The sequence below is a fragment of the Echeneis naucrates genome, chromosome 5, assembly GCF_900963305.1.
Source record: "Echeneis naucrates chromosome 5, fEcheNa1.1, whole genome shotgun sequence".
Classification (NCBI taxonomy): Eukaryota; Metazoa; Chordata; class Actinopteri; order Carangiformes; family Echeneidae; genus Echeneis; species Echeneis naucrates.
In genome coordinates this window covers 19,779,674-19,807,514 of record NC_042515.1, presented here as the reverse complement: position 1 = coordinate 19,807,514, position 27,841 = coordinate 19,779,674, and the positions used below count along the sequence as shown (strand labels likewise).

Genomic DNA, 27,841 nt, shown 5'->3' with positions numbered 1-27,841 from the left:
TAGTTTTATTGTGTTGTGCAGGCAGGAAGCCACAGCTGGAGGATCTAACAATGGTATTTTAGCATTCAGCCAAGCCTAGCAGGCACCTGCAACCAAGCAGTTGTACTTGACTTGAGATGCGTGGTGACGAGGCGGTGCATTAATTGACAGGTTTGTCCCTCAGACATTGAATGTAATCATTTTGTTTGAGAGCTTAGAAATTGCTCCTCTCCGTCTCTGAGCAGCCATCGTGTCTGATAGTGATGTGTTCGTTCATTTTGAATTCATCTTTTGTATGACTCGGGAGTAACGAGTCATCTCAGTGAGTCATTTATTCCTTTTTTCCTGATCTGCGCATGCGCGCCACAGGCTCAGATTCGTTCACAAACGGTGCTTTCTGCCGCATATTCTCTGTGTAGGAATGACTGATTTGTTCACGACTCATAAAATAAGGTCTTCGGGTCTGAGTGTCTTGTTCACATGTCACATGGCCACTGCACAGGCTAAGTGTAGAAATGAGTGATTCGTTCACGACTCATAACTATGGGTCGTCAGTACCTGAGTCTCTCATTCACTTGTCCCATGGCCGCTGCGCAGTATTACTGGCCTGAGCATTCCCCTTTAAGGAGGTGGCTGTGTGGGTAGTGTGTGACGTAGTCAGCACGTAGCAGTATTGTGAGAAGTAACTCCAGCTGTAGCCGCTGTAAGCTCTATAGTAAGAGTGATGAAACTCTGCAGCCATCAAAGTACTGTGTTGTGATGTTGGAAGGAAGAAAAGAGCTGAATAAAGCCTCGGTTCATGTGTCCAACTACTCCGCCTCTCCCCTTCTGTGTGTGCCAACTTAGCCCAGACTGCTAGTTACCAGCATCAACGAGACTCAACTTTATAACCGGCTTTTCCATACTGCAAAGCTACAGCAGGCTCAGTGTAGAAATTAGTGATTCATTCACGACTCATTACTATGGATCTTTCATTCGTCTGTCGCTCCAAACCGGAAGTTGCCTGACATCATGTGAAAAGGGTCTATTCACATGGTTGCAGCAGTAACGTGACCAATGCTGTTATTCCTGGTGAGGAGAGCTATGTGATGTTAGCATGAAAGTTAGCGTTAGCTACGTAGCTATGGGATGGATGTTTAATTTGCCTTTCCTTCGGAACCAGTTCATACACTACGGGTCTTCAGGGACCAGGTGGGCTAAAGTGAACAGCCATCAAAGAGTGAGAATTTCATCTTCAGTAGGCTATGGCCCAAAGGCTGCTCAATAGTTGAACAAAAGCAATAATACACAAAAGCTTGTGTATTATATGCCAAGTGAAGCAAACCATGTTGCTCTTCAGGGTTTGAACGAATGACTTGAAAAAAGATTTGTTCATTTTACTGAAGGAGATTAAGAGACCTGAGTCAGTAAAGCGGTCCGAACTTCCCATCACTAGTGTCTGATGCTCCAAACTCAGCAGCTGCCGATTCCAATGACTTTTCATTCACACATTTCACAGAGAATTTTCAACTTTGCATGTGAAGAACTGAAATACTTGAGTTAAAAGACTTTTGTGCCATGGTGGTTAGTGCCGTTGACTCTCATCTAGGTTTGATTTCCAGCCCTAAAGCTTTTTTTTGTGTGGAATTAATATCTTCTCTCCTGGTACTCCGGCTTCCTCACATAGTCCAAAGAAACACATGTTAAGGTTGACTGTGGTTAGCAAAGTGATGGATGTGAATGGTTGTTTGTCTGTATATATATCAGCAATGCAAAAGGCTGCGATGGATGGATGGAGGATCGAAGGACTGGACAAAAAACTATTTTGTTTTCACAAGAAAAGTATAGACAACTTGTTACTTTCACATTTGTTGTTTTGTCAAGGTAGTAGACATTTTTAATATTAGAAGGGTTAATGAAGTTAGATTCATTTAAACCGTGCTCATTTTGATCTTGAAATGACACCATGAGCTGACACCAACCAGACAAAACACTGAACTTCATTTTAAGTATTGCAAAGAAAAATCAACCTTGTTTCAATTCATAATCACCTTCAAACTTGTGTTTGTAGCTGTAGCTCATTCATATTGCACAATGTCCTTTGTTGGTTCTACATAGTTTCACCAGAAAATGGCATTGGTCAAAAAAATGTAAGCAAAGTGATGAAAACTCGTTTTCAGAACAGACTTACACTGAAACAGAGGACAAAGCAATTAAGTTTTATATTCTGATTTGGAAATTAGTCCTTTTCATACTGGAGCAGGTTCTGCTGATACAAACTGGCTGAACTGACACTTCTTTTGTCAGGCTTTTGATCAATTTTAAAAGTGCTCATCAATGGCACCGACATGCAGCATTGTCCTCTTGATAATAGTGTAGGTGAGTGTTTATGAATTGTGTTAAGTCGGTCTGTGGTATTGAGTTGATCGTTGGGCTTGCTGGTGGTTCAGCCTGCGTAACCTGTGTCTGGGTGGGTGGGGTGGGGGGGGGCATGTTCGATGTGACTTAAAGACAAAGTGAGGTGACCAAGCCCATAAAGAGCTATAAAATAGAGAAAAGCCAAAAGACTCCAATGCAGGCCTGAACCACGAAGCGCAGACAAGATGTAAAAGAGGCCATCACGGAGTGTAAACCACAGATTCCCTTTATTGTGTGACATTAGCCCACAGCAGATAGTAACCCTTAATGATCCCATGGGTGCCTCCAGCAAACTGTCCTTTAATAACTTCCTGGCTGAATGGTTGTTGTTTCCTGGAAGCAAAAATACCGCAGGGCGAAGAACTAGAGCTCCACGCATGTTTGTTCCTTGTATAGCGGAGTGCTGCTTTGTTCATTTCCCAGCATTGCGAGAAAAAAGTCCATCATGAAGCAAACAGATGAAACACCATTCCATGCACAGCAAATTAATCCCTGTTTATGTAGGCATCAAACTATTTATGCAGATAGCGTGATCATACAGGCTTGGATCAATTAAATGAGATTTGGACAGAGCTAAACTTCACAGAGCACTAATTAGGCAGCCAGCTGCTTTGTTCGATAAATGGAAATGTATTCCTTTCCATTCCATTCTGTCTATCTGTTTGTGTGCCTTGTGTCACCCCGAGGAGATTTAACAGAACACTAATTCTTCATCTAATTTTTCCCAACTCCCCATTGTTTTTGCTCCCCGTGTCTCCCTGCCCCCATCCCTCTCCATCTCTCTTCTCAGGCTGATAGCTAGTCCCACGGGATTCCAGCAGTTGTCAGTAATCAAGGAAATCACTCTCAAAGAGCTACAAATAGGTCACTTATCTGATGTCTGGTCTGATCTGACGAAGACAGACAGGCAGTTAAGTCCTTTGTATCTGCCTCTCTTTGCTATTTTTAGTGTGATTAGTAGCTATTCTATCTGCCAGGAGCTACTCTAGTAAGAGGGGGAATAAAAGATAGAGATGGATGTATAGAGGGAGAAAGAAGGAAAAGAGATCCCAGCTTTCATCATTAGCATTCAATTCAAATGGCTCAATTTAGCATTTGTCACTCATTGGATTCCCAGGGCTCTAAGAAGCCATGCTTCTTCATTTATTCAATTTATCGATATTAAGACTCCTCATTAAGAGACAATAGTTACTATGACATCAGGTCTCAGGTGGGTTTCCTGTGGAATTTGAAGCAGACATGGAAACACAGGCTGCATGACATTTAAGAGTTCCTTTGTCTCCTCTTGGGGTTATTAGCTTAGTGCAGCTTACTGCACGCGATCTGCTTTGAAGTTCCAGTGAAGAGACAGATCGCACATAACCGTGTGCTCTTGGTGAATGCACACATGACTTCATACAGAAGGAGAAACCCATGGCAGATGAAAATTTTGTATGTGTGTTTCCCAACTGACGACCTTGTGAATTATTGAACTGAGCTGGTCTTTTTGATCTGCCCTTCAGTGCCCACATACAGAATCTCTTACCTGTCTGACACTACACACACAAGCATGACTGTGAGCGGGCTCTTATCCACCCAGGAAATACTTGCAGAAACAGCAGATGCAATGGGAGGGGCTTTCTTTTTATTCTTTCTTTTTTTTGCATATTCCTGCAGCTCAGGCAGATGGGACTCTTCATGGTGTGACTCACTTCATTTCTTGTTGTTGTGAACCGTGAGGCTTAAACTTACTTGTCTGCTGCACAAATAAAACAGGATCTCTCCACCACTTTCTTATTACTGAAATTTATAATCCAAGTATTCTGTTTGTCACTCCACATAGATGATGAGGGTAAATGATCACGTTATATTATTATTTATGCTATAGTGTCACCCTCCTTTGACAGGCAGATGGGGGGGCGTCATGAATCATAAATTTAATTAGTATTGTGCTATTATTGACATGCTGCAGTGATTTGATGTGCAGTACAGTGCACTCATTGATAGGTGTTATATAATAATGTTCAATACACCAGAGCCTTTAGAATCTACATCTGGAATCACACAAATCCGTCCTTTCCAAGCTGAAATAGCAAACACTGGAACCACAGAGCAATGTGAGCTTAGGAAGGGAAAATTGCCTCTGTGAAAGCTTGCGATGCAGTGCTACACTGTGGGTGTGGGAGGACCATGTTGGAAATTAAGAGAGAGGGTATCATGTTCAAACAGAGTGATGTTTTATGCAGAAGCCGCCGTCACCGCTGAGCGGATGAAGTAATTTCATTTTCATGCATGATCTGCAGCCCCACAGACCAGGAAAATTGCGTATGAGGAGGAAGAGAAAGATAGAGAGAAAAAGAGTCAAGCTTTTCCTTTTTCTCAATTTGACTGTGGTTATTCACTCCGCCTTGTAACCATAGTGATGGTTCCCGGCCCTAAAACCCGCCAGCGCATTGTTTCGGAACCTGAGGATGAGGTCGCAGAACAGATGACAGGAGGTTGTTTAGGATTCAAATATGGATCAGACTGGTCCAGGGTCCACAGGTCTATTTTGAAAGCAACTCTATTTTATACACCAAATAGTTTCCTTAATTTTCTTTTTAAAATGAAAATGATAAACACCAGTCACCAGTCACCTAATCTTTTGGCTCAAGGATGGTATGAGATGATTACTGGGGTTAAAAAAGCTGTCTCCCAAAATCAATCGTGCTTTCATTCATAATCCTGAATGTAAGAATCGAAATATTTTTCTAGTTTTACAACTTTGTGGCCCAAAAAAATTTTCTGATTAACCAGAGAAATCCTCCTAAGTCACATCTGAGCTGAACATTCACAGAAAGACCAACAGTCTGTAGACATTGTTTGATAATTGAGTCCTCTCAGTTAAACACTTTGATGCATTCTTTAAAATAAAAAGTAGGCTAGTCATTTTGCAGGGTCTTTTCCTGCAGCACCTTTGACTGTAAAAAATACATTTATATATAGAAATGGCCTTAACCCCAAAAACTAAGAATTTCAGCCACACCAGTCATCTTCTCCTCAGGCATTTTTTATTTAGCATTTTAATAAACACGCTGCACATTGTGAACGATTTCATTAAGATGTGATATTCTTCAATTGAAAAAACTACTTAAACAAATGCAGAAAAATGCAGGCCAACTTTTATGTTCCATATTGTCTGGATGTGTCAGGGATTGAGTTTTCGGTTTGTGGTCACGTCCAGTTTTATTTTGAAAGTCTTTTTTTTTTTTTTTATGTTCTTTTTCTGTTTTCTTTTCCTTGTCAGTCCGTTCGTTCGTCTTCGTCATTGCCTCCTTGTCATTTGTCCCTAATCCATTTCCACAGCCTCTGAGATATTTTCAAGTTTTTTGGGTTTCTCATTAAAAACATTTAATTTGTCACCTTCAACGTGGTTCTTCTCTCCTCACCCCCAACTCTTGCATTTCGGGCACAGAATTTAGCCATCGTTAAAGTTGTTTAAATTTACATTTAAATTAACAGTCTGCTTGTGAATATCCAGGGCTGAACATTTAATCTAAATAATGTGATCAAGTGCAACACAGGTGAAATGTGACACAACAAATCAATTCAGTGAAGCGGTGAAGTGGGAGAGATACATATCATACAAATTGCCTTGTCTCAAAGAGCCTCGCTTGTTTGCTACAAAAATTATTGTTCTTTTTTCTTTACCTTTTTTTTTTCTTTTTTTTCAGTTAACATGTAAAAATCACTATACCAACTGAAATGTGGGGTCCAATCACAATTTCTACCTAATTGCAGTGAGATGTTTTGGATTTTCTTATTATTTTCTACTTGCAAAACCAGCTCGAGCTGGTTCTGTCCAAAAGAAAAAAGATCGCCATGTTTCTAGTCTTTGTTCTAAGCTAAGCAAACCACTTGCTGTGCTGACATGATTGTGTTATCATTCCTCTCATATACCTCAAGAGAGCAGAAAGGAAAGCCAAATATGCCAACTATTTCACGCACCTGCACAAATGATTCAGTGATGAGATAAATGAAAGAATAGTCGGTGCACTCAAGCGCCTAGGGTATTCAAGTGATTGATTACAAGTTGGGTGGTAATGGCAACATTTAAACCCATAATTTTCACTAATGTTTAATTAATGTTGTTGCGTTGTATCGTAGGTTGCCCATTGAAAATCAATTCCTCAGGAAGAAACACAACAGCCTCCTCTGTCTCTGTTTTCTCCCTTTGTCTTCTTTTGAAGCCAAGAAGTTGCCACGTAAAAGTTTTGATATTTTAACCGTTGGGGCTGTGGAGGTGTGTGTACTGAAACGTGTTCAGAGTCAAATATATCATGGTTTAAATGTCACATTTTAAATTGCAAGTGAAAAAACAGCCATGTGTTAAAAATGGAATCGGCACACTGAGATATTAAACTCCAGTCAGATATAGATGGGTAATCATTTTCACATCATCCGGACAGGTAGCTCACAGTAAGAACCTTTTACACCTGTTCAAGGTCTACTGAGAAACTGTCATGTAGGGGAAGTAAACCAAAAATTTTACAGGTCAGACAAATTCCTCTGAGAGAGGATCCCATTTCCTTCACTTCAAATTATGCAATTCTCCATTTCCACCTTCAGGCTGTAAAAGTTTGAGTTTTCGAAAGAAAGCTATCAAGCTACCAGTGTACGCTCAGGTTCTGTTCAGACCTGGCAATTCGGTGATGTGTGCACAAGTGCTCACTCTAAAGTGCGACAGTTTGCATTCTTATACAATAGATTATTAACGCATCTCCATCTGCATTTATTTGAATACGTGTGATCGGATTCCACCTCCCTGATTTAAATACAAATAAGCGTTGTGGCTTCTCATCAATCCAAGGCACAAGAAGAGAGAATGGCACATAGCTCTCATTTGAAATAGTAACATTTTTTCAGTTCGTTAGGAAACTGTGTTGGGACTAATCAGACTCTGGCGGAGGATGTGAGCGGGGCTGGCGGTCTTTCAGCGTGGCCAGGACACATTTGTGTTCACACAGTTAAAAGAACGGTGCCCAGACCACCCATGAGTAATTGAATCTTAAACCCAATCTCACTGCATCCTACCTACATTTACAGCCATCCACCTGCGATCGCATCAGCGCCTCAGTCTGTTCTCAAACCTTTATTTCACAACATGTTCCTGACAACTTCTGTCACTTTACCATGCTCTGAGCATTCTGTGCCTTTAGTTCCAAGCGAAGCAAAAGCCTGAAAAGCTCAGGCTGACAACCATTTTTTTCTTTGTGTTGAACTCGTTTCTCTTTTTCTGTGTCCTCAGATTCGCTCAGACCAAGACAAGGATGTTGGCATCCGCTACAGCATCACAGGAGCAGGCGCTGATCAGCCTCCGAGTGGCATCTACAACATAGATCCCATTAGTGGGAACATGTTTGTCACACAACCCTTGGACAGAGAGGAGAGAGCCTCCTTCCATGTAAGGACGAAACAACTGTCTGTGTCATCCTATTCTGTTTCCCCTGTAGCTCCATTTACGCTGCATTTATCCCTGTGGAAATACACTTTCCCATCTTTCCCCTATCCACCTTTTATGGTAACACTAATGCTGCCTGTCAAACACAACCACTATTCGGAGCAAATTCTGAGGACTTTCTGTTCTGTTAGCCTCTGTGCCGTGCTTTCACACCAGCTTCTCCAGGTTCCCATCCACACAAAAGCCAGCAGTGAAATGACGAAAACACACAGCCACTTCAGCTGTCACGCACATTGAAGTTTTAGCTGCACAGAGTGAGTGAACCCATGAAGACTGCATGAATGTCTTTCTCCATGTTTTTGTTGTTACAATCAGAGCTAATGAGAAGGTGCGGCTTCGGGTGGCTGCACACGTTTTTCTTGTGACTTCACTGAGTGAACTGTTGATTGAATGATGATGATCATGATGATGAATGAATGATGAATGATAAATGTTTATGTCAGCTCGGTCTTCGCTCCACCCCTTCTTACTCTGGATTTGTCTCCCACGGTTCCTCTGTGCACTGCCCTGTTTTACCTCACCGCCCCCACATATCGAGGCTCCCTGCAGAGGTTGGGCTGACAGCTGTATCGTTAGCAACCTTATAGCCCATAGGACCCGCCCTGCTCACATATACACACGCACGCACCACCCACACACACACAGGAAACCTTAGGAACTCTGGGTTAAACAGTTCTGTTGATGTGTGAATTAAATTTGTGAGCCACATGAGACTTGTGTTAACAATGGGCCATTGGTTAATAAACCTACATTACAGGTTTCAGTTTATATCAGCAAAGACTAACACCTTCGCACTGGTGTCACTCTTACAACACCTGCATAACTGTCAGGATGATATATGGCTTCACTGCTGATAGAGCTTATTCAGGGGCATGTGCCTGTCTCAGAGGAGGAGTAGAATAAAAGAGAGGGGATCTCTTCATTGCCTGTCAGTGCACACACTCAGCAATATGCACACATTATGGATCCTAACACACACACACACACACAGACAGTATGTGCAAAGTCCATAAACAAACAGACCTCAGATGAGTCACTGTTGCATTTAGTTTAAAATGAGTCCCTTCTTACCTCACTTGCCACGTTCAGGCTCTGGGCACTGCCGTATGTGACTGCTGTCTCTCTTTACTCGCACTTACACTCAACCACCAAATGGCGATCAAAAAAGCAGGCACCTTATTGGTCTCCAGAAAGGCCAATCTCTCAGTAAACAGTTCCTATTTGACAGTGAATCTAGTGAAAACAGCATTTTAGGATGAGCACACTTCAAGTTGAATGCAGCCTCCATTTAGACTCCCATGCTGCTTGTGATGTGATGTATGATGTAGTGTGGGAGAATGTAGGCAGTTTGACCCAGGGGAAATTTAGTCCAGCGCTTACTTTCTTTCAACTTGACAAGAAGTTCCCAGCGCTGCTGTGCTCTCGCAGACCAAACTTTGCTTGTTAGTTTTTGGGTTCAAGTGAAAAGAGAGACGAGGATGCTGTTTCTGTCAGACTAGCACCGGAGGGAAGTGATCTGCGAGGTGAGGAGAGTGGGTGTTAGCCTGAGCTTCAGTTTTGTCAGACAGAGGTAGTATGAGTCAGCAGGCCACAAAAACAAAAATCTAACAAATATGTGAATGTTTGGGGTATCTTTTCTTTTTTTTTTCTTTTTTTTCATATACAATTGCAGGAATCCAGATGACTGTGTTTCCCACCAAGGCGCTGAGCAGAATTAGTTGTTTTCAAATGGCCTTGGTAAACAACCTCAAATGTAAATTATAAAAGAAATTAAAATAATGTTCTTGGTTATTTCTAACAAACAAGGCAATGCTTGAAATGAAAAAACACACAAGAAATCATGTTGAATATGAACAGGAAGAAAACATGTTTTTCAGCCTGGTACAAAAAGGTTTTTGTTCTCTGAAGCTCATTTCCTCCAGCTGTACAGGATGTCAACTTTTACAAAGCTCCGGCATTTAAATTTTAAAAATCCAAAGGGCTGTGCGTAGTTCAGGACTTAGCAACATGTTACCAAGATGGTGACAGTGGAGCTGGCCACCTATGGTGACGTCACTGAGACTGTGTCCGTCCTTATCTGAGACAAAAGAACATTTAGAACTGATGATGGCCGGTTGTGAAAGTTCACAGGACTATCAGAACCACTAGTATTCATTGTCTGTCTGGATACGATGTATCCCGATTAGGGCTGCAACTATTGACTATTTTTATCATTGATTAGTTCATCGATTACTCCAGTGATCAGATGAATAATTTAGCTTTATTAAATAGCAATACTAAAAGAGAAAAATAGACAAAAAATAAATCAACATGCTTGCAATAGATTTTGTTGCCTTGCCTTGTGTCAGTGCCACTCTGTGGACTTGTGTGAGTGTGTTCAGTTTAAGCTCTGTCATACTGTCATTGGTTGCAAGTTCCATTTCACATTGGATGCACTGCACAGCGTTTTCGTATTTTTGAAACTTGAAATGGTCCCCAACTTTTTACGCTATCTGTCTTTTCTTGTTTCCTGTCATTTCTGGGCTTTGCTCAATCTTATCTATGATCGCACCACTGAATTTGTAAAAGTTGTGCATTAGTAATACACTCGCTCACTTAGTCATCTACTGCTTATCCATTTTCGGGTTGCGGGGATTGCTGGAGCCAATCCCAGACTCCACACAGAAAGGCCCCAGGCCTGGAAATCAAACCCACGACCTTCTTGTTGTGTGGCAACAGCACTAACCACTATGCAACCGTGCTGCCTAGGATCCTTGAGTATTCCTGTCTAATGTCATGGAAATCTGTCTCATAACTCTTGAGATATTTCATGTCCATTTTAGTGGATTGGAGGGCCAATCTGCTAACAGGCCCACAGTGCCACCCTGAGTGTGGCTAACAAAACAGTGGTTAACTATAGTTCCAGCACATCTGGTAGGTCTCCAAATTTAATAGAATCCCTAATAATAAATTCCAGCACCAGCAGTTTGTTTGGAAAGTGTCTCTGCTTATACAGAACATATACTCTATTCAGCAACAGCAGCAATGGAGGAAAGCAGCGCCATGGACGAATTAGTGTAACATTTTCAAGGGTCTCCTCGAACTACAACACAAGTGGGGGTACATTTTGGGGTAAAAGGACCAATGGGCCTGATAAAAAGTGTGTTTCCTCTCTGTGGTTGGTCCAGTCATAGTAAAGCTCACTATTCAGAGCGCTGATGTCAGTTTCCACACATATTCGTCTGTCTGTAAAGCACACACACTCCTCCAGGCACCTCAGGTCACATTACTCAAAGACGTGAATATAGATATTCACACAAAGAAATATGTCTGCATCTACAAATAAAGCATGCAAATCCACAGAGAGAAAGGGCTCATTCGATTACACAAAAAACAGATCATCATCGCACACGTGCACACACAAACACACACGCGCACCAAAGCACTGGAGCAGTCAGACATCCTTTAGTGTGCAGTATTCACAGCTGAGAAACAGATTGAGCTTGTTTGTTTATCACGTCTCCTCTTCATGTTTGTTTGCTGTGCTTCAGCCAATGGAAAACTAGCATCTTGAGGCTCATTAAGTGGCTAAAGAGGGCTCTTTTGATTGGCTGCATGTTCTTCGCCCAGTGTGCATCTGTGTGCGTCTGTTAGTATCCATGTTGATATGAATCCACATGTGTGTGAATTGGTGTTTGTACGCATGTGTGAATGCTCCAGCGGGCATGTGTTTTTGAATGTTTCGATACATCCTGGAGAGGTAGGCATAAAAATGCGATATGATTAGTTTCGTTGTGGTGAAGTCAGGTGCTGCCTTTCACTCTTTCATGTCATCTCACAATACATCATGATTTCTTGTATACAGACTGGCAAGCAGATTCCCTCATCTGTGTTGTGGCAGACAAAATATTTTGCTTCCAGTGTGTCCGTTTTAGCCAGAATGAGAACCCTTCTCCTCTTACCAAGCCAAGCTGTGATTCAATAACAGTTCTGCAGAGGATATGAATTTCTAGGCAACTGAATGAGAGTAATCTAAGTGAACAGTGCCGGTTTGGTTCCAGGGCTATTACAAAGCTTTGCATTATGTTAGATATCATTAGCGGGGGATTGGTAGGGAGCAGAGGGTGTGTAACAGCGGCAGTGGAGATTAAGACATCCCACTGTAGATGATGATTGCTTTTGTCAGTCCTCCCTGTTCAATCCCCCACACCCTCACACTGCATCTTTGTGTTTTCATTTCTCATTTACTTGTACAAGACTCAGTCACTCTCCTCCTCTCCTTCCCAGCTCATTTGCCTTTTCCCTGCACTGCTAATTTATTTTATTATTATTATTTTTTTTTTTTTTCACTTCTTCGTGTCCTCCTGCTCTGTTCTCACACTGTGAACTGTCAAGGAAGAACTCATCATTCGGAGACACCCATCCAAATGGCTGGTTTTGTCAAAACAAATCAAGACAAATATGCTCCCTGAGCAAAAAGAAGCCACAGCTTGAGCAGCAACACCTCTCTGATATTCTCCGGGCCTCTGGCTGTGCTAACAACAAAATAGGTGTTGTTTGTGTGTCTGGAACATTTCACTACTTTGTCCCTTTCTGTGTTGTTGGGGTCCTTGCCAAGACACCAACAGGATACTCATGCCCTGTTGGCAGACATGAAACTGAATATTTGCCAGTTGAATTAAGTTGCTAGTGGATCAAGTCAAAACTGTGTTGTGTGCTGAGTTTGCTCCAGTGCAAAGTTTCATATTAATCAAGCCAGAAGCCTATTTTCAGCTGAACTATATCAGTCCAGCTGAGTATTCATTCACACTAAATGATTATTGATTATTCTTTCTTTGTGCTTTTATGTATGTTCACAGCTGCGAGCCCATGCAGTGGACATGAACGGTAATCAGGTGGAGAATCCAATCGATCTGTACATCTATGTGATTGACATGAACGACAACAGACCCGAGTTTCAGAATCAAGTGTACAATGGCTCTGTGGCTGAAGGCTCCAAACCAGGTAAGAGATGTTGCTGTCATGCCACCGCACATTGAGTCAAAAGACAGGTGAATTGCAGATTCATTCAAAAAGTCAGCAATACAGCACAAAGCAACGTCAACCCAGTAACTGCATGTGAGTTCACCTCTGTCTCTCGGGTACTTGCAGCTGTGAGCTCTTCTCATATTCATGATACACACCGATTCAGTGTGGCTTTCACTTCCCAATGCGTTGTATCATGTGGGCTATTCATCACAGACAAGCATCCATTAATCCAGTGAGAAAAAAGATGTTCATTCAGAAAATGGTACTCGAATTAGGGTCAGGGGATGCCCAAGGGTCCTTTTGGTTCTCAGCAAAAAGGAAAATCATAATCATAATTTAATCCATTCACGTTACATTCATGATAATCAGAGCACTAAATATCATAACACCCGCTTGGCCCAAACTCAGTATTGATTAAATTCACATCTCACAAGAGCAAGCTCAAAGTTCAACTCACACAGATCGAAATAAACTCATAGGCGTTCATTTCTTTCATTTTTTAAATGAGCTGCTCTGATGTGTTCTTTTTCAGTCTGTCTGTCTTCCTCATCCATCCATCCACAGCCTCCAGTCATCAACACTTCCCAAACTAAATTAATGACCGTAAATTCCCATAAATACACAGACTGAGATTTTCTCTTAAAACCTGAGAAAAACCAATGAATATATGCTTCATGTGTATTGGTGGGAGTTTGACTTGTGTTAGAAGAACTTTTTCAGCTTATGTTGATGTCTGATGTTTTCCCAATTCTAATTCTTGATGATTTTCTGTGATCATCATTCAGTCACAGACGGAGTGACTTGACTTGGTGGAGGCTTCAACGTGATTTGAAATTTGTTGTCAGCACAGCAGATCTTAAACCTTGATTTGTCTCAGAGAGATTTTTATTCCTCTCTTCCAGCAACCTCACAAACGGTTTCAAGAAAGTAAATCTGTTTTGATTTGGTATAAAAATTCAGCCGCAACCCAGAAACGGATAAGCGGTTGAAGACGAATGAATGAATTAATAAACATTCAGCTGGACTCAAGGATGAGCTGATTAGAATCTGATGTTTAAAGACACTGGTACCTCCAAACACATTTTTGGCCATAACTGACAGTTTCATATGGTAATTGTGGCTCAGTATAACTCAAATGTCTATAAAGCTTAAATGAAGACATTTTTTATCCAAATGGTCAAAGGTCAACAAATGTCAGTCATTTGCTTTGTGTGGTTGGCCAAGGAGACATGGTAATGCTAGTTTCCCACTGGAATCTGCACTGATTTGTTGAGTCTATCAAATGCTGTTGGCACATACCAGAGATCAATCAGTTTTATTGTTGAAATAAATTAACAACAAATTACTGCATTGTGCAAACTTAAAGTTTAAAGATCCTGTTTACATCTTTTTATGTATGGTTATATCTGTGTGCAGTAAGTCGCTTAAACTCGTAATGGTTTTCAATTGGAAAAATGTAATTTTCAATCTCATGCCCAGTGGCCCTGAATACACTTGAACAATGAACCGATATTTCAAGGTATGTATTTTTTTCTTCTTTTTCTTTTCAAGCATTTCACACCAAGGCAATAGATATTTGTCTTGTAGTATCTTGGGTCGGTGCATCATTATCAGATTCTGTAGAGCATGGAGAGAAGATGTAGACCTTCCCTCCAAATCAGGGAACAGAGTTGTGGTCAGTGTCAAGTGAGACACAAGAGCAGAATGTGCAAGTAGCTCTCATGTCTCAACTGGAAGAACTCTTGTTCTAACAATCAGACCCCAAGGACCTGTGTTTGTCTTCACAGCGTGCAGATATTGTTCTGTTACAGTTTCATCTCAGGGGGATTTGTAAACAATATAGGGAAGATGTTGTGGTGCGGGTGTACGTGTTTAAATGAAAAGTATGTGTGTGGGTGTGAGAGAGAGGCAGTGTACTGGTTACTCTTCAGTGGAGCGTGGGTCTATATATACCAAGCTCCTAATTAGTAAGGGCAGCTAGACACTCCAAAACCTGCTTTCTTGCTTTTTCCTTCTGATGCTCTTTGCTTGGTTTAAAATTACAGAAGTCTTTGAATTATATTTTGTTTTGAACAGAATACAACCCGTTGCACCAGTTAACAGGAAATATATTACACAATGTACAATATAATTATTCTGCACTTCATCAAGAAATCACTGCCAAGTGACGTGTGTTTGCAGATCACACAGTGTCAGGTGTTGAGGATTCGGTGTTAAAAAAAGCGCATTGTTAATGTGAGCTCACTGGTTGGTCTCTAGGTGGATTCATTTTAATTAGGAAAATAGGAAATCGAGAAAATAGGCAGCCACGCTGTGCAGTTTAATTGCCTTTTCACATGTAGAAAACACAAACGAGTGCGATTCATTTTGAGTGTATATTCAAGGAAACGTTTTATACTTTTCTGGCCCATTTAAGCCTTTAATATATCCTCTGCCAGTTAATTGCTGAACCCACTATTGATGGACCCAGTTTCAACCTTCAGTTAAATGTCTCGCTAACAATGATTTTTATACCTTCACTGATTCCAGCTGTGCCGTTAGACAGTAGGACACACAGCTAAAAGTGAGATGTGCACCTGAGGTGATGTACATGAAATTCAGATTTTGACTTTACACCTTTACAGAATCAGCCAACCTAAGGCAACAACTAAAAATGATAACGTCTGATATATTATGTACATCAAATTTAACAAGTCTAGTTGGATTAGAATAGTGTCAGGTACAAATAATACTTATTTTTTAATTGCAAGTAGCTTAGATTTACCTGTCTCTGCTGCTCATTTTATTTTTTGACAGTTGGCTTTTCCTTGCTTATTACCATATAACAATTATACATTTCTTCAGTAAATGTTTCCACACATTAAGTATACTGACACTATCAAAATCAATGATAGTTAATCTCACAGCTCCACAGATCCTCTGCTGTGCATCCGGCATTTCCACGCGGCTCAGCTCATTCTGTCCAATCAAAAGATGCCCGAGGAAGTTCCTCCGGTGCTGCACCAGGAGAGAGGGGCTCTCCTTCCCTGTAACAGGTGGTGTGTTGAAACCTGTCACAGTATTGCAGGTGATAGGCGCTGCTCTGGGCAACAACGTGCTGGAATATCTGAGTTATGAGATTCAACATAGTGACTGACCAAGTAGGTGAAATTTTGGGATAATAATGAGATAATGATTGAGCGTGGTGTGGATATCATGAAACCTCCTTTACTGTGGTTTTACCCAAATCTACAACTAACAAGCAGTTTAAAAAACAATGCCCCATTTACCTCTTGTGAAGCTGATGATGATGATGTGAAGCACTGATTTTATCTCCATGGGCATGGTGACAGAAAAAAAATAGAAAAGAGCTGCATGTCTAAATGGCTTTTAGCTTAGAAAAGGAAAAACCGGTTTATTCCAAAAGTGTGCCAATTGATATAAAATGAAGTACTTCTAATAGATGAAACCCATGGACTGATGGAGAGCAGCTAATTGGGTCGTCATGCTCTAATCCACCACTGTCTCAGCAGATAGATTATTCATGACACATTAGATGTAGAGTAATTACAAACATTTCTAACATACTGGAGAGAATGTGTTGATCTGTGGAAAAAAAAACCTGTGCACGATGAAACCTCTCAACATATGGAAGCATGTGTTGTATCTTTCCTAATGCTGTGCAGGGGGGGATGTACATAAAAAGCTGGAGCAGTATCACATTTTGTATCTACGGACTCAGATATCAAAAGTTCTCTGAAGCATTACACCACATCTTCACGTCTAGCACTGCGTGAAAGCCTTCAGAGAGGGAGGCCTACAGGAACCCACCCTTATCAGTGTCACCAGATGTCACGTAGGCAGAGATCTGATCAGACCAACAGTCAGGATCTATTGGAAACGGCTGCATTTGTCACTGTCTGTCATCCGGGCTCCAACATCAACCTGTGAATAATAGAATTTAATTTGTGCTGGTAATCAGACCTAACAAAACACTACATGACAAATTGAGGCGGCTGATCGCATTCACTTCTTGTTAATGACGATGAAATTAGATTCAGTGTTAAACTAGGTGGATTATTGTGGGAAACCTTCTATACCTATTAAATGTGGTGCACGCTCACACATGCACACAAAGGCAGTGGCATGAAAACGCCACTGCCTTTAAAAGTGAGGTCACTGAAGTGATCTGTAACTCAAAATCTTCAAGACTCTGACATGAAACAGTCCTTGCATCGCACTAAGTGGCCTCAGATAAAGATTTGTCGACATTGGCGGGACTCCTCCAGAAAGCTCTTGTGTTTGGAGGCTGCAGTGTACTCAGAGCATCTGCTCTGTGATGTTCTGTTCTTCCCTGTCCCTCCCCCACAGCCCCGATTCTGACAGCAAGTTGTTCCCTTTTATGGACTACTGTTCTCACAAAGGCCTTCTGAAATGAGAGTATGAGATCAAAACCAGCAGTGGAATACTTTTTCTCACAGTTGATTTGCCCTCCCAAAGGGGGATGGGGGTGCTGGGTCTCACTCCCCTTTACTCTTTCTTTTTTCCTCTCTCGCTCGCTCTCTCCTCTGAAAAGTTTGCTAACAGTTTCCTCGAGATTCGAGTGACTTTCTCGCTCTTTTCTGCCTGGGGGGATAATTAGGGATTGACATAGGAGGGGTGTGATGGAGGCAAGCAGAGGTAGAGCAACACAATGATGTTTTGCTGAATGTGTTGGATGTCATCTATAACAGCAAGTGTTTCCATGTATGTGGCAGAGTCAGAGCAGTCGACCGGAGGCACGCGCTCCGGTGAGATGTAGAAGTTACTGTAGTTACTGGGTCCACAAGTATTTCCTACTTCTGTAAATATTCAAATAATTATCAATGTTTCTCAAAATTCAAATACAGGTTGTCACAGTCCTGTGGGTTCATGTTCATGTTGGGGTCACCAGATTTCAGCAGACTTCTATGTAAACCTGCCTCCTGTTGGAAGATCAACCGCTCACTGTGCTTGATGCTCGGATCCAACAAGACATTGTTGAAAGTTGGGAGTTGTGTGAAAGCTCTGTAACTTATGATGGACTAAATCCCGCTTCAGATATTCCAAAGTAGAGCCATCTTCTTTTCATGTTCAGGTTTTTTCTCTTGACTTTACTGAATTTGTCTCATCAATATGCTCATTATTTACACATTTCCACATTTGGAGATTTTTATGACAAAATTAATGAGGAATGGTCCAATTCAGTTCTGCAGAAGCGAAGATAACTTTTAGTCCCTAGAATGAATAAAAGAAACACTGACTTCAGAATGTGCTATATTAGCAGCTACATCCCTGTAATACTGTCTTTTTTCAACATTTTAACTCCAAACCAAGATAACCCTGATGATCAATTTAACAAAACTGCTTCAGCGCAACAAAGGATAATGCGAATGTGTCCAGTGGTTTATCAGCATCTATGAGTATTATCCTTTGGCCTGGTGCTCTGATTAAGAGTCCCTTACCACGGTCTCTGCAGAAAATGGCCAGATTTCTTTGATGTAACTTGGCAATTTAGCCACTTCAGCATTCATACTGATGTGGGTTTCAGCCCGTGACCCTGAATAGAAATAAGTAGGTAAAGATCACAGACATGGGCTTCATGCAATAATGGGGATCAAAAATGCTTCCTGAGCGTTTCATCTAGTCTTTTCTGATCTGTACTGAATAGGTGTGAATGGTTCCAATGCTCCATGTCTTTGTATCCCTGGAGAGTGGCTTCCATTAGAGGGTTCTTTATGAACACCATGTGCCCCGTTCATCACTTTCACTAAGATGCACCAGGCTTCAGCATTTTTTCTCTTCCTTTAAACCTCTCAACCTCTTACCCCCCTTCCCTCTATCCAACTACTGTACCATGGCCACCTTTTTCTTTTCCTCTATCTTCCATCCACGGATAAGAGTTATTATCCTCTTATTCCATCCACCCCTGCCCTCTCATTCCCTGACTTCCCCTTGTACTTTTGCTTTTAGTGGTCTTTACCGACCCTCTCACCAACCCTTCTCACCTATATTCTCAACTTGACTTTTTTTTTTTCTTTCTTTAAGCTACGCCGTTTCCATTGCATCTGCGTGTGCCCATCTCTCCGCTCTATCTGCCCATCTCCATCCATCTTCTTCCTCCCATCATCACTCTCTAATTGGCAGGCAGATGTTGACTCTGGCTGACTAATGTTTAGGTAGTAGATAGACCTGCTCACTGCCAATCTTCGGTCATGTGAGGAAAATGGCCGACCACTTAAATTTTCAGCTCCAGTGATTTTGGTGGAAAAGCAATTAGGATTTGGAATTAGGGTTCAAATTAAAGAGGAATTAAACAGGCTTAGAGATTAACCCTTTCAGGCATCGCACCACTTTGGATCTAAGCATACCATCAGCGTATCACTGAGTCTTGCCCGCTGAAATGAAAGTCGGCAGTCGCCGATATGTAATTCAGTGTCACAGCTGCTCCGCCCTTGTGGGACTGCAAAGGTTTATTATATAACGACGACTTCCTCAGTAAAACAGTTTTTTTACATCCTGTCTTTTCTTGGACTGTCTTTCTTTGTTTGCGGAACAAAGTGACAAATCCGGCTTTGAAACTTAATGAAGTTTTAAATTGAAAATCGAGGCTACAATTATCCTGTCAATGTGGGCTGTCAGAGGAATGATGGTGCCATCTAGACCCAATTATGGGAAAGGAGAGACCAGTAACTGCTCAGACCCAGAGGGGGACCGCCAAATCTGCCACCAATTCACATCTCTCCTGCTTTGCCCGAGACATTCGCATTTATCATCTGAAAGGTGCTGAAGCAAACTTGACTTCCTTTCTTCTCTTCCCCTCAGAAACGCACAGGACCTAGTTTGTCAAGCAGTTTTGATTGCTTTTAATGTGATAATTTAACATTGAAGTAACCAGAATGTTCATGAATTAGTTTGCTAAGACACTTTTTGGTCCATGCTATTATGGAGACAAAATGCTATTAGAATTAGTTTCTAATCAGTTTAGACGAGCTAAAATGTAGGCGATGTAATTACTGATTTCCTTTTTTTTTTTTTTTTCTGTACTTTTCTGATTCTCGTTTCCATATCACTTCTACGTCCTTATTGTCTTCCTCTTAAGTTTACCTCCATTCACAATGTCCTTTTATTCAAGCATGTTCATGCTTTGGCTGTCTTTTCTCTCTGCGGTGCCCCTCCTGTAAGCTGACAGTCTTTTTCTCTCAGCAGCAGCCTGTAAATGGCTGCCTGATGGAAAGTGACATTTTCACAGAACCCTGTGAGAGGGGCGAGTCTATCTCTCCTCTTTCCAGCACAAAATGCTCCTAACTGCCTGATCGCATTTGTGAGCCCAGCTGACAAATTTGTGCAAATCAATAATTCTGCTTGGGGAAGATGCAGGGACACAGGGCCTGTCACCCTGATACGTGCTATGAGGACGCACGCAAGCACATGCATGCAGATGCACACACATACCTGTAAGAAAACGCATGTACACATGCACATTTTACGCACTCAGGCTCGCGTGCACCCCCCCCCGCCTCACCACCTCCATGCTGTCCGCCTTAAATGGCAGTGTTTATCTGTGATTCTAAGACAAATAGGGAGAGAGCAAGGGAGCATTAAGGGCAGCTGCCAGTGAAGGCTAAAATAATGGATGGTGGAAATGGCAGAAGACCCAGCTGCTCATTACTAAATGGACTCTGAAAAGGTGGAAAGTGTGCTCCGGTAGCTTGGCCATATACTGAGGAGAAAACAACACAGCTTAATATAAGGGCTTATTTAAACAGACATTGTTTGTGTTTTTGTACTTTTCTCTGTAATAGCTTTCGCTCTAAAAGCTGTTTCCCAAAGAACACAGAATGTCACAGCAATTTGCAAAGCCTGATTGACTTGTTTCTTGTTTATAAATGGGTTTGTTCTTCTGGAGTCTTCTTCCTACTGATGTTTTCTGCAAATTTGCTGTATGTATGCCGAGGACCTTGAAAAAGTAGTTTGAGGGATATAGTCTTCTTGATTTTTTTTTTTTTTTTTTATCTTGCTCTCCTCTTGTGCTGTGTGCACTGATTACATGATCTGCTTTTCAGATTTTTTCTACAAAGCTTCCCAGCTAACTGAGTGTCTCTCCACAGGCTCCTCTGTGATGCAGGTGACGGCCACCGACTCAGACGACTCCACCACAGCTAACGGCATGGTCCGCTACCGAATCCTGTCACAGTCACCCCACAGCCCCATCCCCAACATGTTTACCATCAACAGTGAGACTGGAGACATAGTTACAGTGGCAGCCGGCCTGGACAGAGAGGTCAGTGTGTGTCCCCGTTACTATCATTTCATTAATGTATGTGTGTCATTCGTGCAAACGCATCAAGTTGATTAATAAGAATAATTCGCACATAAACAACAACAACAATAATATAGTAACAATAATGTTGTCATTGTCTTTCCACTCCTTATCCATCAATTAGTGAATAGTGTGGTTCATTTGTAATTCAGTGACAATTAATTTGGGTTACAACCTGCTCATGCTATTTTTTATTATTTTTTTTTTGCAATTGTTTGGGGTGTTTTTATTAGTAATAGTATAAATTTATCTATGATCCCCAGTTACACTCAAACCAGGGGAGCTGCAGACAGGGAGCTGTTTCATGTTTGTGCAAGACAAATAAGGAGATTCTCCAAAACGTTGTGCTATTTCTTGGGTCTATTGCTACCAGGACGCCCATTGTGACTGTATTTTTGACTTACTTGATTTATTCTGGTAGCAACCAGCTCCCTCATGCCCACCCACTCAACAACAAACTCGAAAACAACACTGCCATTCCGCTCAGTCATTTATTATGTCACAGAGCCTGTATACAGGGACAACGGCACACGCACACACACACTGCACTGCCAAGAATTTTCTTATTCCAGCTTGTATCTCCTTTTGGTAAGAGGCATGTCGACTCAGTCAAATTCAGGTTAGCCACAATACAGGAGAGTTATTGTACGATGATAATACTTGGTAATACTGGTTTGTGTGTTTATATGTGTTTATATGGCTTGTCCTTTATAACCATCTGGTAATCCAAATATTAATTAAATTACTCTGAAAAGGGTTTAACCAGAACTGTTAAGATTTCTAAACTTGATTTCAATAGCATTTATTCATCATCAGCTCTCGGAAATATCTGAAAATAAAATTTGTCTAATTTAGGATTAAAAACAATAATAATAGAAATAACAATTATAATGATAACAATACAAAAAACTGGCACACCTTAAACAAATGTTAATTACTCTCAACAGTTTTCAGTTTTTACATAATCTGTCAGAATAAGCATGTTCCTGTTGTCCCATTGAGTGTAAATATAAAGGACAGGCCTGCACTGTATCTGATATTCAGCTCAACAACATAGAGCAAAGTCCAACAGATCCAGCCTCCTCCTTTTTCTCCATAACTACTTCGTTAGTTAGTGGCTTAGTGTGGTTGTTGCCAGCCTACATACCTCCAACATCATTACAACGTGCATGCACGCCATTTTCCATCTCATTCTACTAATGAGGAAAGGTCACGCAGGGATGAGTTTTGTTAATACCAAACTGGATCAGGCAACTGTGGGCATCAGTGTTTCATGGCAGAGTGTTCATCCTGCAGCTTTCTTCCCTCTTTCTTTGTAACACACACACACACACACAAATACAAAAACATCCCTCATCTCCCTGTGGCACAAAGCAAATACAACTGGCAAAACCAAGAAAACATTCAAATTCATATGCTGTTATTATGAGGATAATCTTCATCCTCATAATTCATCATAATTTAGTTGGTTGATTTTAGTACCAGTATAAAAACACCAATGAGTGTGCCTCATAATGTTTATATTCTGAGAAGTCCTGCTGGTCCATCTTGGCACTAAATTCAGCCATGCAACACTTTAAGCAGGATTTAACCAACACTGTAACTTGAAAACATGAGTATATTTGGAGAATGATTCGTTAAAGTCTCAAGAACAGAACCAGGTTTTGATATCAGAAGAATACAATACATCAATGTGTATTCTTTATCCAAATTTTATACAGAGCTGGCATGGCATGATAGCCTGATACATTTATGGAACAATATAAATGAATCTAGTGAACGCAGGCCAGCTCTGTGTCCCTGTTTCCAGCTTGGCCCAGGCAGCAGCGGTAGCAGCTGATGTGAGTGAGGGAAAGCTCATTAATCTGGACACATCAAGCCAGGCTTTAGTCCCACCTGCCTCTGATTCTCCCACTAAAACTGGGACACACCTGGGAGTTCACCCACCTGCTGTCAACGTCGTCGGCACAAACTCGGGAAAATGTCGAGACACACACGCACATGTTCGCACACACTCACATGCAGTGATGATTGTTGCGCAGCAGATATGATAACTCTGATCCCAGCTGTCAAGCTGGATCTGTGCAGCTGCAGTTGTGTACGCACATGCCGCTACATGAAAACATGAATATGCATACTCACTGCAGACCCACGCTGAATACCTGTCGCCTCTCCCACCACTTTCTATCACACTTTAGCTACTCCTCATCTTCATTCCTGGTTGCTAGCAGGAATTTCCATGTGCTAATTAAGGTGTGATGTAGGTTCTGTTGTGTTGAGGTGACCAGCGGGTACATGGAGGTTAGCCCAGTATCACTTACCTGTGACGCTGGTGAATACCAATTATCCTCTGCCCCTCTCCACCTTTCACCTCTCCTGTGACATGATCTCATGTTTCTACGTGCTGTAGTCCATGGAACAAACTGGGCTAAGTCATACGTACGTGATAGACTCTGTAAATGAAACATTTTGCAGCATGGCGTGGATTTAAGTATGTGGTTGTGGATTTATATATTGTATTTGGGTTGGGGAGCATAATCAGGTTTTGATAAACAATAAAGGAATGAAAAAGCTTACGCTGATGTATATAAAGTTTTCTTAAAAATAAATCCATCTCAAAGACTGCTAAGAAAAAAAGTATGTTTATCAGGAAGTAAAACTCTGACGCAGCAGGTAGCAGAGTGAGAGATGTCAGGATGCCACAGCTGGCATGGTTGCTCTCCCTTTGTGGCCCCCTTCCATGGCACCACCTCCACTGGCAGGCAGAACTGTTGTCTTTCATTACCCCAGGCTGTCTTAATCTCCCATGAGCTCTGGGTTGGAATGGTTTGGTGTGGCATGGTGTGGTGTGTCCTGGCTCCAGGCTGTCCACGGAGCCGATGCCAGCTTCTCATTGGACTGTCCCTCTGTCAATTAGGACATCGCCAAGACCGCCTCAAGGACATGAGTGCCCACAGCCTGGATCCATTAGGCTCTGCTGAGTCCGAGTGGGGATGGGACAACAGGCATCCTAAAAGGGCTGGGGGGGGGGTTGTTATTGATTCTGAGACATTTCTGAGATATTTATGTCAACTCATCGTCTTATAACAGAGCTCCAGAAGCCAGACAGCAAAGTCCTCAGAGGGTTGTGAGCAGGTTGCTGAGTGAGGAGAAGTGACATATGCAGCTGGATGTTTCCTGCTTGCAACCAACATTCAAACTAGAAAATATGTACAAAATATCAAAAAGTAAATATCCATCTTATTTGCCAAGTGTCTGTTATATTGTTCCACTTATAAGTTGCAAGAGGTTATGTAGGGATCAAATGTTTGTCTCATTTCAGCTTTTCTTGGATTTTAAAAAATCCAATTTCTACAGTTATTCGTCTATTCTTTTGTTTCTAATAGATTTCTTGGGTTTGACACTCTGTCCACAGACACAGACATTTCTCTAAAGAAATACATTTTTAGAGATTTTAGTTCTTTTGATTTTCTTTGGTGACAACTGTGGCTGCTGAATGTGATGCTCCAAACACTTTGATAATGAAAGAACAAGGCTTTCATCCAAAATGACATTAATATTGATTAATGCGAGCAGAAACATTTTGTACAGCTACACACACAGAAAATAACAGAAGAACGATGCCCCTCTTTGATTAAAATGCATTTTAAATGCAGGTTCTGATAATTCAACAAACTATATTATCTTTAAGAATATATTATCTTTCCAATCAAATGCTAAATAGCATGGCTATATACACTGTAGCTGTGTGTTGTCTTCAGTTTTGTTTGGTTTTTTTTCCCTGAGGTTTTTGGAATCCATGTTCACATTATTTGGAGAATCTAATGCAGTAAAGTACAACAGAGCTTGATGAGATTTGTTACATCTGCCGCAAAGGAAGGTAATGGCAGCAGCCATTGTAAATTATTGGCAGGAAAACCATAACATGAACGAATAAAGACACCTCTTTGTTAATGAAGTTTGTGTTGGATAAGCAAAATCAGCTGCTGTGGTTTCCGCTCCATTCTCATCCCTCACTGATAGCCAATTCAAAAAGATATTGGTTTGAATGACAGGTTAGTCTCAGAGGTTTCACTTCCAGAAAGGTTAACGTAATCTCATATAAAAGGTATGACTGACTTAGTCACATCCTTTATATGAGAGGGTTTTAAGCTCACAACAGGTACAATGACTGACAGAGAGTACAAGTAGAAAGCTCTGTTGAATTCTGTGCGTAAATATGTGGCTGTGGCTTGGAGTGTAAAGCCCTGAGTGCTAAGGCTAGAAGTGGGCTTTGTAAGCGCAGTCCATTTGTGCCTCATACTCTCAATTCTGCCGGTACTCACACCTATTATTGTAGAATTAAATTAATTTTTTTAAATAAACAATATTTTCTAAAGCATTCCTATGCTTGGTCTCCCACTTTTGTCATGGATCAGTAATTTCCAATGTAGAATTATGCAGAATGTGGAAGTAACACATATTTCATTTTTTCATATAATTGGCATGAGGTCGCAAACTGCACATATTCACAATATCAACTGAGGTTGAAGTGGAGGAGTAAGATATTCAAAGCTGAGCAATTTGCATATTATAGTTAAACTGTAAGACCCCCAAACAACTGCTGGTTGTAAAATGAACCTTAGCTATTGCCTAAACAGTCACATCATCATGAATAAGGTCTTTTTTAGATGGATAAAGGCTTCCCAAAGGTAAACAACTTGGTTAACAGGTAGTATTCTGACATTAAATAATGAGTAGCAAAATAAGTAATTTCAGTGCCCATAATACTCATAAATAGAGTTCATAGCTGTGTTATTCCATCTGAATGATATTGTTACAGTATTCTTTATGTTGTGGAATTGCACTTTTGGGATATTTGACAATAGTGCAATATATTCTGCTGGAAATGATTTCTTAACATTGTGGCTGCATCCTCTAACATCAAAATAGTTGATGTGTTTCGCAGGGGTGGGACTTAAGTGAAGGTCATATATTTTACATTTTAAAAAAGATTGAAGTTGAATACTTCTATTAAATGTGCTGTTTATTTAGTTGCCTTATTATCTAGCGGTGCTTAAATTGTCTCTAACTAGAGAAAGCCCTCTGTTCTAAAACAATTTCTTCCTTTCAATTCATCCATTGTTAATGATGTACTGCCTCTGTAGTTCAAATTTCATAGCTCCATTGTTCACTGGGCAGTAAAAAAAAAAAAAGCTCTATGTATGACCCTTTCATTGGCAAGCGTTTGCTCCAAATTTAAGGCAAGATGACTCACTTGATGATGAAGATGTCCAAATCTCCATTGCTTCCTTAAATAGGAGCACTTCTGCTTGTTAGCGACTCCTTTTTCTTCTCTATAAGATGTGATTTGAGAAACTGGACAATCCTTGTTAAAAACTTTTATTTGAATTGTGAATTGTCCTCTTTTTGTTTGTGACGCCCATTCTGCTGCTGCTGCTGCTGCTGCTGCTGCCTAGCCGTATGGTTTTTATCTGTTTGCAGTCCTCTGAAGCCAGCACATCTGGTAATATCTTCACCGTGCTTTCGTTTGCTCAGTCATGTCTGCATTGGATTGCAATGCTCAGTTGAACGATTAACTAAACCCTTCGCCAGTGTGTTTGTTTTATTTTAGTAGCTTTATTCTTATATGCCTCACAGACTTCATATATTCAGTATGAGCTGTTTGTGTAAGTGTGGAGGCAAATCTAATCAAGTGGACTCAGAGTCTATATCCCATATTTACTTACATATCTCATTGGATATCTCTACAAATAAGGCTGTGATGTTTGCAGTAAGTTCCACTGGCTTGCGTTGTCTTCAGACCTGTTGTGCATTGTTTGTGTCCTCCAGCCTGAGCAATACCCCTGAGAGGGATGAGAGGGGAGTTCAGTGACGAAGATGGAAACAAAAGAGGTTTCTCTGTGCGTTTTGGGTTCTAACTGGGAAAAGATGTGAGGCTGAAAAACTACTTTGTAGATGTGTAGTGTATTTCGCAGTCATAACTCCCACAACTGCAGGTGCTTTATTTATGAACTGTATCTCAGTTTGTGTCTAGCAAAACACGTGTAACTGAACTGAACCAAAATAAATTGAATGGAATTGAACTGAGCTAGAATGTAATGAAATGGAATCCAACAGCATCAGATCAAATCTGGTAAATTTCATTGATGTGATCTCAGCTGACCTGGATTGAGGTTGCCATGGGTGGAAGGGGTTACTGACACTGAGGGGGTCACTGAGGTAGTCGGATAGTGGAGTCAAAGAAAAGGACGGGAGGTGCTCCTAACAGTTTGAGCCATGGGTTTCAAGCTGTTTCAAACAAATTGTAAGTGACAAGCTAATGACTGTGGCCAGTAGGAGCCCAGCAGGTCGGAACACAATTCACAAACGCCACAAGTAAAGAGCAAATCACCTCCCGCCTGATTTCCCCCTTTTTACCCTGTTTGGAGTGGTTCTGTACAGCGCAGAGCGAAAACGCACTTTCAGCTCAGGTATAATTAATTCACCACTGGGCTCTTGTTGCCAGAAAGCCACTCCTCTTCATTTTCTTGTTCCACATTGGCTCTCTTGTTGAGGCCCATTATTTCCTTCACTGTGTTCTTACTAACAGAGTTTCCCTTGAGAACAAGTCCATTTGCTTACAAACCATGAAAGGCCAGGTTTTCTACCTGTGCTGT

The 27,841-nt window shown here is 41.2% G+C and overlaps 1 protein-coding gene across 1 annotated transcript in view; it reads left to right on the top strand.

Annotated features, from left to right (window-relative positions):
- The window catches only part of cdh4 (cadherin 4, type 1, R-cadherin (retinal)), a 66,099-nt gene that overhangs the window by 17,871 nt on the left and 20,387 nt on the right, over positions 1-27,841 (top strand). The window contains exons 3-5 of the mRNA XM_029502170.1: positions 7,643-7,798; positions 12,694-12,838; positions 20,971-21,143. Of these exons, the coding sequence (XP_029358030.1) occupies positions 7,643-7,798; positions 12,694-12,838; positions 20,971-21,143 (474 nt within the window). The remainder of the gene's footprint in view (positions 1-7,642; positions 7,799-12,693; positions 12,839-20,970; positions 21,144-27,841) is intronic.